The sequence below is a fragment of the Xyrauchen texanus genome, chromosome 7, assembly GCF_025860055.1.
Source record: "Xyrauchen texanus isolate HMW12.3.18 chromosome 7, RBS_HiC_50CHRs, whole genome shotgun sequence".
Lineage (NCBI taxonomy): Eukaryota > Metazoa > Chordata > Actinopteri > Cypriniformes > Catostomidae > Xyrauchen > Xyrauchen texanus.
The window spans coordinates 26,645,807-26,662,676 of NC_068282.1; the positions used below are offsets into that span (position 1 = coordinate 26,645,807).

General features: G+C 37.4%; 2 protein-coding genes across 3 annotated transcripts in view; both read right to left on the reverse strand.

Annotated features, from left to right (window-relative positions):
* Positions 1–623: 623 nt before the first annotated feature.
* On the reverse strand, positions 624–5,413 carry LOC127646896 (U6 snRNA-associated Sm-like protein LSm2). Its single transcript, XM_052130847.1, has 5 exons — positions 5,357–5,413; positions 4,820–4,887; positions 4,656–4,686; positions 4,499–4,558; positions 624–1,072 (listed from the first exon to the last, which is right to left on the reverse strand). Exons 1-5 carry the CDS (start codon positions 5,357–5,359, stop codon positions 947–949), a joined length of 288 nt encoding a protein of 95 aa, XP_051986807.1. The 5' UTR covers positions 5,360–5,413; the 3' UTR covers positions 624–946.
* Positions 5,414–12,237: 6,824 nt separating this feature from the next.
* LOC127646668 (phosphatidylinositol 3,4,5-trisphosphate 5-phosphatase 1-like) overlaps positions 12,238–16,870 on the reverse strand; it is a 33,067-nt gene continuing 28,434 nt past the window's right edge. For both annotated transcript variants that reach the window (XM_052130467.1, XM_052130466.1), the window contains 2 exons: positions 13,776–14,209; positions 12,238–12,643 (listed from right to left, as the gene is read on the reverse strand). In XM_052130467.1, the coding sequence (XP_051986427.1) occupies positions 12,594–12,643; positions 13,776–14,209 (484 nt within the window). In that variant the 3' untranslated portion in view covers positions 12,238–12,593. The remainder of the gene's footprint in view (positions 12,644–13,775; positions 14,210–16,870) is intronic.

A 16,870-nucleotide genomic window follows, 5' to 3' on the forward strand; every position in this document is an offset into this window, starting at 1 on the left:
TAAATACGCAGCCTTTCTCTCAGGATCAGCATCACGCCGAGCCCTGTACTGGCGCTGCTTCTCAGCAGCAGATAACCTCATTTCCCTAAAAAAAAGATTAAGAGCACTTTATAGTTTTTCAACCTTGCTTGATAGGGATCACATTAAATAAATGTCAGCAGAAACCCACCATTCCAAACCATGAAATCATATAAAAATGAACCATACTTAATGAAATCCTTGTTTGTTGATACATGAATATTTCTGGAGATAATATAGATTTTGCTGAAAAGGTATGGGATGCTCCTTTAATCATATGTAGTCTAGTTAGAGTGTAATGATTTATTCAGTGTAATATATAGATGGTATAATGGTGTTAAGATTAGTTAAATTAATCCCTTAATGTGAATCACGTTTTTATAAAATAACTATTACTATGTAATTACACTTGTTCATATTTTACCATGTCATTCCTGTGTAATAACAATAGTTAATGAATGTTTTTATCAACAATACATTGCACAATGTGCATCACTGTAAGCTCGATTTTTGGTCCTTTTTTACTTGTTTTTTTTTAAGAAGAAACGAGGACAACTAAATGTATGCTGTATTGAACTGAAACAACTGAGACAGATTCTTTTCCATCATAGACACAATGGTAGAAACATTTTTATTCCTGCATTTCTGTAGAACTTAACAAAAATACAACCTAGTCAGTTCAGTGGAGCGCAGAACCTTTCAAAACAATCATTAAAATCATACAACCAAAGAAAATCTCACAGCCTCTCATTACAGGACTTATGCCTCAAAAAGGCAAAAAACATACAAAAGAATCACAGGTTACACATTTACATACAGTTTCAGGTAAGAAAAAGATTTTTAATCTACAATGCACCACCGATTACTTTTTAACAGTTCAACAAAAATAACTGTGAACAAAAAGAAAACTATTCCCAGTATGGACACATCATTGCTTCTGTTGCATAGCTTCTTTGCGTGCGGCGTCCTGTAACAGCTGTGTGTCCACCTCATCTGCAGGAAGCTGAACATACCGCACCACTGACCCACGGATGAAGCAGTTTTTCACTGACAACTGAAGAAGAAAAAAAACCCAACGCAGCAATATTAAAGTTGATTACATTGACCTTAAATTATACATTGTTTTCCCTCTCACAGCTAGAAAATGTAATGTGTTTGTACAATGGGTCTGTTACGTAGATCTATTGGCATAGCACTTGGTCAATAAGCTCATTACAATTCATGCTTGACCCACTCATAAGAGATTCTGAGCTCAGAAAACAAATTTGGAACTTTTGGCTTGCTTTATACTGCACACAAAATCTGTTTTTAAAATCTGATCTTTAGGAATAAACTTTTCATACTTTCATTTTGATTAAATGTGATCAAATCTAATCCATTTGTTCAGACATTGTAGTCAGTATTTCTGTATCTACATTGGTTGCTTCAGTAATGATGAATTCACCAACACGTTGCCCATAGACTCTCTCATGCTAAGCAGTAAGTGCAAAAACTCACTGCTCAAGTCTATCATGACCCTATTCCATGGTGTTAATCTCAGGCGTCAAATGGTGCTGCCTTTGTGTACTATCCGAATTATCCTACTTCTGAAGTGGTAATTACGAATATGTCGGGTTCAAGTGCTTTGTTGTAAAATATAACAGGACACATAGACACCAGGTTTATTTATACATATTTCATAAGGAATTTTTATTTTGACACCATAATACATCTCCGACGATAATGGAATTTTCACGGTGTAAAACGTACAGCAAGCATCAAATTGTTGCTGATATACATAAATGAATATGACCAAAACAGCAAGCACTAAAAATTAGCTGTATTTAGAAAAAATATTAAAACCTGTCATTCACACTATTCTCCTACACCAGGTTAAAAGTTTCCGACTCCTCCCATCTGGGAAACTCGGGTATCATAATTATCTTAGTTTCCCAGTCATAATTACAACTTGAGGGGTCTTTCACGTGCAACTTCCGAGTGGGAAACTCGTAATTCCGATAGCACATGAAGGCACCATGAGAGAACATAAATGACAGGAACATTTTACACATTCATGCATCTGTGTCCAAAACTACTGATTTGTTCACTCATTCACTAGTGAATGCCATAGTGAGCACAGTTTGCTACTTGAGAAAAAGAGCTTGTGAAAATTAGTTATGCAGACACAGCTACACTCCAGACACTACACTCTGGTTCCAGAAGTAAAACTGCCATACATTTTTGTCCATAAACTAATTGACTTTCAATAATAACGTACAAATATTTAAAGACAGACCTACCCTGAGCTCCAAGGTTGTTTATCAATGGTATATGCTTCCATTGAAGCAATCCACCTGCATTAAATCAACTTCATTATAAATAACAACATTATCCAGCAGAGAACGCTTCACCAATCAGAGAACCGCAGAGAACAAAGCACGTGAAATGTACCTCGGAGCGACCAACCATTCCCATGCTGCAGTGTGAATGACGTAATCGAGCCAGTGTCTTTTCACTCTTAAACTACTAACCTAACATTAACCTCTTAAGATCCTTGCCATTTTGGGGGATTTCCGCCTGGATTTGGCCTACCCAAATTAAAAAGCTTCCCATTCCCACATACTTTGGCCTAAATACACAGTTTTGGTGTCATTTTACAGGAAACCCTTTGAAGTTGCATAAAACACTGCTAAAAATTAAAAAAAAAAAAAATATATGTTGTCTGAACAGTAATAACCCTCCTAAAAAAAGAGGTGCTTTTTGATTTTTTTTTATATAAATTCATTTTTGAAAGTGTATAACTCAAGCCCTGTAAACCCTAGCAGCAAGCAGACAGTTTTGGCTGTTTCCACTAGATGTCAGCAAATACCTGAAAAAGGAATTTTGTCTGTATCATGTTTTGTTTAATATCTATTTCAATTTATTTGAAGGGAGGAATATTACCTTTTTTTGGTGTACTTTCTGCCTACCCAAATCTAAAGTCTCCCCATACCCATATACAGTGCTATAAATGCAAAATCCCAGTGTAATGTTACAGAAAACCCTTTGTCATTACATAAAACACTGTTGAAAGTGGTAAATATGCGCTCTGGTGTCTGGTGAGGCAGCGTCTGTGTGTTTTGCGACGTAACCTACCTAGTGATCACTTCACAGTCTGGATGCAATATCACAGCCCCTGATTGGTCTATTTGATCTTGAGAGACATTGCCGGAAAGCAGAGGGTCTAAGCTTTACGGCAATATATGCTTTATCCGGATCGGATGTTTACTTATTTTCCTGGATTGTTGAATATCATATAACATTACTTTGTGGTGTTTCTGCACTCGTGTGACATATCGAGGGATTACTTGGGCACACAACCACAGAAAACACTGAAAAACGGCTCATTTTGCAGAGAATAACCTAAGGTAAAGGATTATGTAGCATTTGTGGCTAACTGCTGTCTAGTGCGAGTAGCACGGCAAATATTCAATAATTTCACTTGTATGTTTACAAATGTTGATTGTATACTTCATGATTCATTCGAAGTGTATTAGATATGTGATTATACCTCAATAAAAAGACTTATTGGAACTTCTTACTGGCAATGAGAGCTTTCATTTGATACATGGTTTGTACATGTGCGTCATATTTGAGCGATATGAGAAATATGCGTATTCAAAAGCATACATAATTATGACACGACTTTTGATGGGTGGAACTATGTAATTTATTGTAAATAAGTTACTTAGTGTAAAACAAATGCCAAAGTGATGCATATCTCAAGAAAGTAGACATTCTAAGCTTTCAAATGGTACCAGATATGAGCTTATAACTCCTCCGCATACATTTAAAATTGGAAGTACATTATTACTGACGTAATTTTAAATCCCGGATCCGGGATCGTGAATATTTCATAATTAACGTAAAATATATTGTTTCAATACTTGTAATCAACAATCTAAAAATTAATAGTTTTATATATTCCCACATTATTTTTTTTCAATGACCTCAATCGCAATGCTTTATGAGATTATATTAAGATGGTAAGTACACAGCCTTTGTCTTTTTGTCTGGTTTTCAAATACTTTTTTTTTGCCTCAAAACAAAGTTAGTGATGCTGTGATTTACCTCAGAGCCAGTTGGATTGGTTTCAAGGCTTACATGGCTGCAACTATTTTGAAAAGTTTATGGGAAAAATACTTCCGGATCCCAGATGGCTGAAAAAGTGGGCGGGCACTGTTGTGCTCTGCATTGCACACTTTGTATGATGATACACACATTGTGAATGGTAAAAGAAAGTACTTCAAATCCGATCTGATCATTCAGACAGACACACACACACATTACAAAAAGTCTGATTTTATTTCTGATTACCATCCTTGTATGGAAGTGGCTTGGTATTGGTTTTGTAAGCATCAGATTTTATTTAATTTCTTACATTAAATAAACATATTTGAGTCAAATATGCTATATATGCACAAAAACAATTACAGGTGTAACCAAGTTGAGTAATGCTCACCATATGGGGATATTTCTCTGGATCCGTGACACTGATATCTGTCAGTTTGATGTTCAGATACTGTAAAGGAGGAGCAGGTTTAATAAAATAATAATAATAAAAAAAAAACTTTGTATTATATTTAATTTCTTGTGCTATGCAAAAAAATAAAAAATACCTGATCTACGGAGTGTAACGTTCCACATATGCTGCAAAGTTTAAAACCAACATGTAATGAGTTACCACATACAGTAGACTACCTGCAATTTGCAGTAATATTATAAAAAATAAAATACAAAAAAATACATATATGTTTTGTAATGGAAAGTGAAAAGTACTCACCTTAAGTCATTCTTGAGCTCCACCACAACATCTTTGCCTACCAAAGACTTAAAGAACGAGTAGAACAGCTAAGGAATTAAATATGATGTGCATGAGTTAGATTCAAAATACAGCCTGATATGACAACGCAGACGAATAATTATTAAACGATATTAAATTGTGACATGTGAAATTCGTTATAAAGTTTAACATAAACGCCAGACACATTGAGAGAAACCATCAAATAGCAGATTACTCTCACTCTGCACTATGAACCACTTTTCTATGACATAAAATGGTTTGGTGTTAGAGTTTGTTCAATAGGAACGTTAATTAAAATTATCATAATTTGGTCCGAGATTGCATGTCTTTTGGGCTAACTAGAATGCTAGCTGGACTGTTAGTAGCTTCTCGAGGTAAAGCTGCGGTCATTATTCTTTACTCACCAACAACAGTGAACACTAACCAATGCAATGTTGCTAAAGGAGCTATATGGCTTTTTGGGGAAACCAGGACATATGATCGTCGGAGGGGAAAAAACAAAAAAGCAACACCTACCATTTTCACGCGGGTTTGTGCTTCAGACAACAAACGTCATCAAACGCCGCAATAACTATTCGCATAGTGTTTCTATTGGCTAGAGGAATGAAGACGAGCCGGTCCCATTGGAGGAAAGATTATCCGTCATCTGTATGCATCTCTGAATGTATCCCCTGCACCTCTAAACACTAAGAAATAGATGAACAAAAGAATCTTATAGATAAAAGTAAAAAAAAAAAAAAAAAAAAAATGTATTGTGTTTTAATAGAATTACATTTATTCAAGAAACATGCACTATTCTACGCACATTGTGCTTGCTAACACGCGAGATATGTAATTCCCTCCCTCACCAGCAGATGGAAGCATATATATATATATATATATATATATATATATATACAGCTAAATTCCAATTTCTACCTGGGTAAAATGTAGGCTATTACGTATGTTTGATTTTCCATGATCCGATCCCAGCTGCTTATCATTTCTCATATTTGCCCATTTTACATAGGTGTGTTATGCTAATATTATGAGTTTATTTTCTCTCCATTATGCCATCTTAAGTGTGTGGGGTGTTCTGAATGTTTTTACAGTAGTCGTACATGTAAAACTATGCTCGCACTCGTTGATGTACACATTTTATGTACCGGATGTACTTTATAAGGTTTACTTTAGAACTTTGAAAAAAAAAAAATAATCATTTCTAATAGGCTATATACCATGTGCATGCTTGTTTATGCACTGTGGGTAGTGTATCTAGGCAACTGTACATGTTTAATTGGACCTAGTAGGGAGTATCCATTTCTATCTGACTGTGAAGAAGAGAAGTACATGGGAAAAGAGGAAAGTATTTTTTTTTTTCTTCTGTGCTTTCTTCTTCTTCTTTTTTTTTTTTTTTTTTTTTTACATTTCAGGTTCACTGATTGTTGTGCCACGGAAAATGTATTCAGGTACAAAATTACATAGAATTCATTATGGTATAAAAATAACCATGATTTGATTAGCACAATATTAGCCCAGAAGCACTAAGCTAGGTTTTTTTTTTTTTCCTGAAATCGTCACTAGCAATCGTCACTAGCAAAATTAACTGAACAGTCTAGGGAAAGTGGACCCAATGGATCTTACGCTTTGTCTGATGCTAATCATTTTGCACGTTTTCTCAGTGAACTGTTAAAAGAATTGTTCACCCAAAAATCCTCTCATTATTCACTTACCCTGATGCCATCCCAGATGTGCCTTTCTTCACCAGAACACAAATTAAGAATTTTAGAAGAAGGTCCTTTTAATAGAAATATAGGCTACATAGGTGCCAGCACTTTGACGGTCAAAAAGTCACATTTAGGCAGCATAAAATGAATCCATGCGACTCCAGTCTATTCATGAATGTCTTCTGAAGCAAATCGCTAAGTTTGTGTAAAAAATAAATAAACTTTTAAAAGAGCTTCCTGCCAGCAGCTGACGCAAAGCGTGACATTAGCGCGTCGGCAAGTTCAAGCGAGAATTCGTAATCGGCGCTTAATTACAACAGAAGAATGAACGTCACGCAAGATTTCGGCCATTTCAAACAGCATCAGTAACCTGGATGGAAGTGCTAAAGCTAATAATGTAGTTGTCTGGAATCATGTGGATTACATTTATGCAGCCTAAATGTGACTTTTGTACTTCTATTATAAGGACCCGACAGAGCTCTTCTAAAATCGAAATTAAAAAATGATTGAAATATACAAAATATACAGCATAGTCTTTCAACTTTGTCACACAAACCAAAAAAAGTTTTATTTAAAATTACTACGAAAACTAAATGAGAAGTTACACTTCATTAAAAAAGGATGTGAATAAATGAACATTTGTCACAATGACAACATTGTTCTGTTATTTTATGCATGCTTTGTGTTACATAAATATATAAAAAAAATTAATTGTCAATATACTTAATTATTATTATTATTATTATTATTTTATATATATATATAAAAACTAATAATTGCAAGAATTCATTCCTGTGAATGGAAATCCACCTCAGCAGTCCACAGTTTTCCTGAGCATCCACTAGGCGGCGCCATGATGATTCTAATTGCCTGCTTTGTATTTCTGGTCTCGAGCTGGGCCGAATGTAGGCATGGGCAGGCAGTGGCGGTTCTACATTGAATTGCACCCTGGGCGAGACCACCTTCATCAATGATGTCATCGTATGAAATCTGCTCCCCTATTGGCCAGTGAGGCCAGTGAGCCGTTCCTGGGACATGGTTGATCTCAGGTATGACTTGATCAACTTTAGTTTAATGTAATGTTGACTCATAAAGCTAAGTAGTTTCTTAAGTTTAATAATTCATCTGCTATGTCATGTTTTTTTATGACATATTTATGACAGGTTATGATGTCTTGGTAATGTCAAGTTGTCAACAAAGGCATCTCAAACAAATAATGTCATATTTGCATTAAAAATGTCATAATTGAGCGAGTGACACTTAATGACAGTTTTCATAAACATGCATAAAAACCTCCTTCATATTCATGGCATGTGTCATGTAGCAAATAAGTAGTAAATAAATAGCAAATGTCGTCTCTTTGAAACTACCTACAGATTAAAAAAAAATTCCGTTGGCTAATTACAGGGCCTAACGTAACCCAACTGATGGAAATAAATAATAATTGAACTTGTAACAGTTTGGTTGCAAAGCACAATATTATGGTGAAATTAGATCTCGTGTTTGTTGACTTAAAACTGAATTATTGTTGTATAAGCATAGCAAGCATCATAGCAAATAGGCTAACAAACGTAAGAGTTACCAACAATTAACATTAGCCCTTCATTCATGACAACATGGATACCGTAATCATATCACAGAGAGAACATAGTTGCATACCTTTATCTTTTGCTCGTTTCTCCTCTTCTTCTTTTCTTTTTTTTCTAAATTGTGCACCTGATGGCTTTGAACTTTTCCTATCCATCCCTGTTTATTTGGCACTCGACAATCAACAGATTTCCCATCCCCCACCCCCCAACACTGTCACTCACGTTACGAGTCACGGCCAGAAGTCAAGACTAAACCAATTCACCTTGGTGAGGTGACCACATATCGTTTTGTATTACTTATTTTTATTAGCCATTTCACACAGAAAAACAAAAATGTGCAGGAACTATAGGCCTGTATTTATAATATTATGAATAAAATGTGCATTATTTGGAAGAAAGTCGAGTGTGACTGACTTTAGCCCACTAATTTCATTAGAGTATTGCTCTGTTATACAGTGGACCCCCCAGTCAGTCACCCAGAGGTGAACTATCCCCTGCCTGCTGCGCCCCCCCTCCCCTTTCCCCTTCTCACACACGGCACCTTCTCAGCACGCAGGGGCGCCAATTTGCCAATTTTTATTTTTATTTTTTTTAACTGCTCGTGCCGCCCCCCCCCCCCCATGTGACATGAAAAAATGCCGCCCCGGGCGAATGCCCGGTTCGCCCGTGCCTAAAACCGCTACTGTGGGCAGGGGTGGGCTGAGCCCGCCCAAACCTGTGTCTTGCCCACCCAATAAAACATTAGGGAAACACGGTTTTAAATAAACATTTTTAATATGTGCATCGGTTAAAAGCAATAATAAGAACAACAATAATTTTAATTACTTTCTGCCATCAATCGATTTCTTACTTTCACATTTAAAAGATTTCCTGAGGATATACCCTACTTGTGATAGGTCGGCAAAAAGATACCGGTCGACATGTCTGGATGTTTTGTGGCCCCTTTAAATATAGTTCACAAAACCAAGCATTCCGAACAAACATTGCTGCCTATTTCAACTACGTCAGAGCATCCACGAATCTTCGATAGCATTGTTGGCAGGGCAGCCAGAGCAAATTTTGATGCTCTCGCCTCCTCAGGTCTGAACGCAAGGTATAGAAGCTGCTGCTGCCAACCAGAGGGTCAGAGAGGTCGCGAGCAAGGATGGTAATAAGAGGAACTTTAGTGCAATGCATAGGTTTTTAGTGCCCATAAAGATGCCTGGTGGTGTCTCAGTGGCCATGTGGATGCTGTTAATGTAACACAGGCACTTCCTCTTATCAAATATCTTCCTCCACATCAGCTCCCCAAAATCGTGCTGTGGGTGTTCATGAAATACTGGACCTAAATTATATTATAAAGTAGAGATAGAGAAGCCTGCAGGTAGAGAGGTCTACAAGATTCTGTCCTGTTCCATTATCAGGAAAAAAATGGAAAGAGAGAGAAAAACATGTTTTACCTACACTCTATCATTGCAAAATGTCTGAATGACCTTTGGTTGGTTGCAAAGTTTTTTTTTTTACCTTTCTTTAATAAAGCGTTAACATACAGTATAGCATTAAGGTACTTTCTGCTGCATGGAGCACAAGGAAGTATTTGTTTGAATAAGCCACAAACCCTGTGCCTGTAAATAGTTTATTTATTGTTGCTCTTGCGCAATAGACAAATAACACGAATAACATTATCTCTGTACCTTAAATACATTTGAGGAACAGCTGTTTTGATTTTTAGATATTTATATTGTGTGAGTTGTGCAAGTCGTTTCTTTTTTCCGCTCCTGCGCACACATCATCCCGCTTGCACCTGCACTCAGCAATCAAAACTTGTCCCACGCTACTCTGTAGTGCCGGGTCCCGTTGATTCTGTGTCAATATTAGCTGATAGCATACCGTTCGCGATTATGTCTGGATACATACAGTGTTTTGTGGAACATATGCTTCTGTTTTCCCTGTTAGTTCGTTGTCGCTGAGAGATGCTGTGTGTGTCCTTGCATCTTACATCTCTTATACATCTTTTTTATAGTGCTGTGATAGTTTGTTGTTTATTGTTTGTCATTTATTTTGAAACGTCTCTATTTGTGCCATGAAAATGACCTTCTGGCGTACATGGCATTACTTTCCATGAATCCATCCATCCATCCATCCATCCATCCATCCATCCATCCATCCATCCATCCATCCATCCAAATTCCTGTATTACCTAAATTACTTACACATATAGTTTCTCTGGTAACAATATCAATACCCTTTACTACCCTACAAAGTCCATACTCATTTACTAACATTGAAACTGAGAAAATGGCTTGAATTATTTTGATGTGGATTTTGTAGTTAGTGCATTTTCACACATGCTCTGAATTTCGGCTTATGACAGGTCATAACATAACAGAGACCTGTTTCAGTCAAACTCAATTTTGTGTTTTGCCTTTGTAGGGCAGTATCATTGCTCATTACATTTCTGTCAAACAGAAAAGAATTGTCATCATTTAATATTATATAATTACTTATTTAAGCAGTTCCCATCTGTGTCAAATATTAAGTTTTTAATCTGAATTATTATTGATCTCTCCATCTAATATATTTGCTTTCACTCCATCCTTACTTTCCTCCTTGATATTATTTATCTCCACTCATCTGCATTCGTGGGGACTCTGATTTGTCTTTGTAATTTGCTTTAAGGCTGTGTATTGTTTTGTTGTATTTCTTAGTAATGGATGGAGGTTGTCAGGGCCCACTTCAATCTTATGATAATATACAATGTTTGTCAGTTTATTTATTTCAATATATTTTTTTAGAGTGTAAAATATACTTATATTGGGCCTTATGATCTTGACAATCATCCCAAATACCCACCTATGGTATCCCTCAGCCCACCCTAGCATAGCTGGCAGGAGCCGAGCCTTGTCTCGAGATGCCAATTAAAAACTGTGAAAAAGAGCAAACTAGAGGAGAACACCAAACATTTAAGTGTTACTTGTGTAAAAATGAAGTTCAGGCTCAAGTTGTGCAGATGTTGGCTGTCATAACGTCTCAGAATATTTAATGATATCAATGTAACTAAATGCGGACCATCTCTTCATGCCATCTACACACTCAGAGGAGGCATAAAAAATGGTCATCTCAACTCTGTGAAGTATCTGCATGTTTTTCTGACAATTTTTACAAATTGTTTTAAACATTACATTAGCAGCTAAGAAAATATGCCAATGTGAGTGAAAACACTGGAGACCGGAAATTGAAAACAGTTGAATCGGGGGACACTTCCACATTCAGGAAAAAGGTGGATAAAAGCATTTTTAAACTCCAGTAAACTTTCAGTAGTAATAAATGACTGTGATTGGCCCATCCTGGCCAGTGCTGAGAAAAGTAGCATATCACGTGACAGTGCCATCTTAACGCTGTTTCGGAAGCGGACCTCTGGACAATAATTAGCTCATGATTAATGATACTGAAAAACTCTAATAACCACTGAAATAACCATGGACATAACACTCGTTCCTTAAATATAAATTCTTCTGAAGCCATTTGATAGTGTTGTGTGAGGAACAGACTGAAATTTAAGTATCAATTAATCTTTACCCCATTTGAAACTGGTGCGCACAAGATCTTTGTTTACATAAGCGCAACTGACATTGCACTTGACACTGACTAAACGCTTTGGGCTGTGGAAAGCTGGAAGCGAAGCAGTGTCTGGTGAAAGTTTAAACAAGGCAGGAGAAAAGGTAGAGGAGAATAAATTGTGCAAATTGGGTCTTGTGTGTATTGCCACTAATTTTGTTGAATATGTGTGAAGTAATTTCAATACCTCCACACACTAGGGGGCACGCCGCACACATTGAGAACCACTGCTTTAAGGCTTAATGGGATTTTTATGCCACGTTGTTCATAACAGTTGAGGGCGCTAATATGCTGTTGTTTTTGACAACAGCTTCTATTTTGTGTCTGTGTCAATAAGACTCATTTGTTATCTTTGGAGTGCAGGGTTTTGGAAAGAGGGGGTATTGCTAATTTGCTAACTTTCGTTTAACACGTGGTGATTATTTGAAATTTACAGCTTTTCACAAATCCTTGTTTAATAATTTCAATTCAATATTCAAAGCAAGGAAAAATAAAGAGGCTGATGGAAGTTAATACTCTCTTTATAGTTACATTCACTGAAATATTCATCATCATCATAATTTGAAAATCAAAGCAAAAGATTCCCTTTGCCAGAACAAATTTACAGTACAGCAAATGGGCAGAGTGGAAAGAAACTGCCAGTGTCTGCTGGTGCAGAAATATAAATCCTAGTAATTTTGGTGATGTATTGATTAATGTAAAATATGTGAAATAAGTTCTTTTTATTATTATATTTATGCACTTAATCATTTTTGTACTCAAGAGATAAGGAAGGTCCTGTCTTTTGCCCAGTCCAGAGTCTCAAAGTTCAGACATGAAGATGTCCTGAAATCTCTTCTGCCATGACACATCAATAGGAAATCATTTTAAAGGGCGACCCGTCTTCAGAGGCTGTGGTGTCTCCTGATGCACTGAGGGTATACATATTGAATAAATATTTAATTAATATGCAGAAAAATAAATGCATCATAATATCAAATCCTAATTCTCACACGTTTCACACTATACACAAAGCAGAGTATATGCAGAGCTGCTGCATAATTACAATAGCAGGCTTACAATGTGCTTTCACAATGAGAGTGTTTTTGCTGGGAAACAGAGCTGCTGCTCTAAACAGAAAATGTAATCATTATTAGGTATCTACCGATTTTCTTTAAAAATCAATTATAAAATGGTTATCAGGAGTCAGTCATTCTAATTTACATGATGAGGACCACATTTACATCCAAATGGATATTAATTTACATGGAACAGAACCTAACATAAAATTGCAGAATATAAATTAACATATGCTATATGATTAAAAGTCTTGATTCAGTCAGATTTATTGTATAGAAACTGTTTGTGTACCTGCCACTGCATGTTAATCACCATCATGCCATCTAAGATGTGTATTACTTTCTTTCTTCTTCTGAGCACAATCAAAGTTTTTTAGAAGAGTATCTCAGCTCTTTAGGTCCATACAATGCAAGTGAATGGTGATCAGGCCTTTGAAGCTCCAAAAAGGAGATAAAGTCAGCATTAAAGTAATCCATACAAGTGGTTTAATCAATGTCTTCTGAAGTGATCCAGTTGGTTTTAGCTGAGAACAAACCAAAATATAACTCTTTTTTCAGTGTAGGTCTTGCCATTGCAGTCTCTCAGCACCATCGTGATTTCAAGCTTGATTACACAGCTTGAAAGCACGATCAACAAGGAGGCTGCTGTCAAGATGTACAAAGAAAAAGCAGTTATATATTGGTTTGTTTTCAACCAAAACCAACTGGATCGCTTTAGAAGACAATGATTAAACCACTGGCGTCAAACAGATTACTTTAATTCTGATTTGATCTCCTTTTTGGAGCTTCAAAGGCATGATCACCATTCATTTGCATTGTATGGACCTACAGAGCTGAGATATTCACTGCATAAGACAGAAAGTCATACATAACCTTAATAGGTTGGCCAGCAGGTGATTTAGTATCATCGACAGACCTTATATGACAGACTATTCACAGTCTTCCAGAAGAAAGGAATGTGGAGGATATACAGTAGTTATCATACCATCTTTGGGTTGATCTGGTCTGGCTGGTGGCCGTATCTTGGAAGGCAGTTCTGAGCTGTCTCTGTAGTCTCTGGGCTTTAGTTGAGGTTCTTGTGGCTGACCTGTGCGAGACTTCACTGGCACCGGAGGCCTGTTAGGACCAATCATGCCCCCTTCAGAGCGAGAAGGCACTACAGGCTTCTTTGTGATGTTCTGGGGTTGTAGACCACTGCTACTATTGGTTCTGTTTGTGGTTGATGGTGACTGGGGTTTGGTTTCTGAGCAGGTGAAGGAGCGGATCCGAGGGGTCGGAACTGGGGGTTGCCAGTCCACATCAAGCTCTGTTTTGGGAAAAGAGTCTGGAGGATGGAGGTGGTCTTTGACTCCTCGTGATCCACTCATAGAGCCATAAAGGGGATTTTCAATCATCTTTGGAGGCCTGCCATCCTCAGTTCTAAAACCAAAAAGAACCATTCAAAATTTAATTTTGATGATCTGCTTCCTCAATTCTGAAAAAGATGGGACAGTATGAAAAATGCAAATAAAACCAAAAAGGAGTTATTTGCCATGGTAGTTTTCCTCTTTTATTCTGAGTGTTTCTATTCATCCACATTCATGTGTGAATGCAGCACTGCAACAGCTAGCTAATCAGAGCACAGACTCACTTTTTACAATTCTCAGCAATTTTAACAGAGCCAACCTCGCACGTGAACTACTAAAATACAGACAGCACATTACATGCCCTTCCAGAGACAGAAATACATTGGATCATTGCTACACAACAATAAAGGATGCATATCGCTCTGTCCCTAGGGCAGCTTTGGGACTCTCTGATAACTGTCTGGTTCATCCAACCTACAGGCAGAAATTGAAATCAGCTAAACCTGTAGTAAAGACTGTAAATAAGTTCCTTGCTGCTTAATAAGCTCCACCATTATTCCTGTCCCAAAGAAACCCCAAATCTTAGGACTTAATGACTGCAGATCCCTTGTTCTGACGTCTGTGTCCATGAAGTCATTTGAGAGACTGGTTGGCCCACCTGAAGGTCATCACTGGACCTTTGCTAGATCCCCTTCAATTTGCTTATTGAGCAAACAGTTCTGTGGATGATCCTGCATCATTTGAAAGACCAAGGACATGTGCAAGGATCCTTTTTGTGGACTTCAGTTTGGCTATCAACACCATCAACCCAGCTATCCTCCGGACTAAATTACACCAAATCTATGTTCCCATGTCTGTTTGTCAGTGGATCACCAGGTTTCTGATGGACAGGCAGCAGCTAGTGAGACAGGGGAAATTCACTTCCAGCACATGTATGATAAGCACTTGTTCTCCCCCAGGGATGTGTGCTATCCCCACTACTCTTCTCTCTGTATACCATTGACTGCACACCCAAGGACCTGTTGGTAAAGCTCCTGATGTTTGCAAATGACACTAATGTCATCGGCCTCATCCAATGTCTTCTTGTGTACAGTATATCGATATATACTTATATTTTCTATTCACTTTTTATTTTTATTCTATTTGTTTATTATTATCTCTGTCTTGTTGTTGTATTGTTTGTACACTGGAAACTTCTGTTATCAAGACAAATTCCTTGTATGTGTAAGCATATTTGGCAATAAAGCTCTTTCTGATTCTTATATTTGCTGCTCCACAATTTGTACATATCTGTGTGCATTAATGGTGCCCTCACAGATGCCATGGGCACTGACACACCCCTGGCCTATACAGACACTGGCTTTTGGACCTGACGCTGCTAACATCTTGGATGGTCCTTTTCCTCTTTGGCCCGGAGAACACAACGACTTTGTTTAAAAAAAGTTAAATGTGGACTCAAAATCGTACCAAAAAACATGGTTCAACTTTTCTACTTTCCATCTAAGATGAGACTGTGCCGAGAAAAGTCAGCAGTGCTTCTGGACAGTGTTGATGTAGGGCTACTGCTTTGCATAGTAAAGTCTTAACTTGCATCTGTGGAAGCAGTGGCGAATGGTGTTGCCTAACAAAGGTTTACTAAATTAATTTCAAGCCCATGTTCATGATATCATTACAGATGAATGATGTTTTTTAAGACAGTGATGTCTGAGGGATCAGAAATCATGCGCATTCAGAAATGGTTTTCGTCTTGCCCTTTATGCACCGAGATTTGACCAGATTCCTTGAATCTTTTAACTACATTGTGCACTGTAGAGGGTGAAATGTCCAAAATCCATCCAATTTGTATTTGGGGAACATTGTTCTCTAAATGCTGGATTATTTGCAGAAGCATCTGTTGGCAAATTGACAAATCTCGAATGATCCTTACTCTTTAAGGACTAGGCTGTTGTTGGAGGCTCCTTATATACTATGACACAACTGCCTCACCTGTTTAACATCTCCTGTTTCACATTGCCTTGTTATTTTAACTAGTCAAATTGTTATAAGTCTTAAATTGCCCCTGTCTCAACTTTTTTTGGTGTGTTGCAATCATCTTTGAAATTACTGTACATAAAAAAACTATGAAAACAATGAAAGGTAAAACATCAGATAATGTGTAGTTGTAGTGTTTTCAATTTAGCAAAGGTTGAATATAATTTACAAATCCCTCCTTTTTGTTTTTATTAGCATTTGTCAAACAGTTGAAAACAACTTTTTCGAAACTGGGGATGTAGAATCACATTAAGATTCTAGGTATTTCAATAAGTAAATTGTGTGGTTTTAAGATTAATTTGCCAATCTCTACCAAAAAATAGGCCTATAAATTCCCAATCTGTCACTCACTCGACAATGTGTCGATGTAGTGACACTAGGGGTCGCCCTTGGCAGCCCCAAACACATCTGATCTTTGATAAAAGGCTAATGGGAATTTGCATGCCACTCCCCCAGACATACAGGTATAAAAGAAGCTGGCTTGCAACCACTCATTCAGATTTTTTCTTCAGAGTTGATCGGTTGAGTTCAGCGAGCAGAATTCTTTGATGTCCCCGGACTCAGCACGGCCAGGAGTGGCGCCTCAGGTTCCGCCCTGCTGTGAGGCCCCACCCGCAGTTACGTCCGACATGATTGTCCCCTTAGTCCCCCTCACCCGGAGCTTGGGGGCATGACTAAGGCTCCCCAAGGCTACGCGATTAAT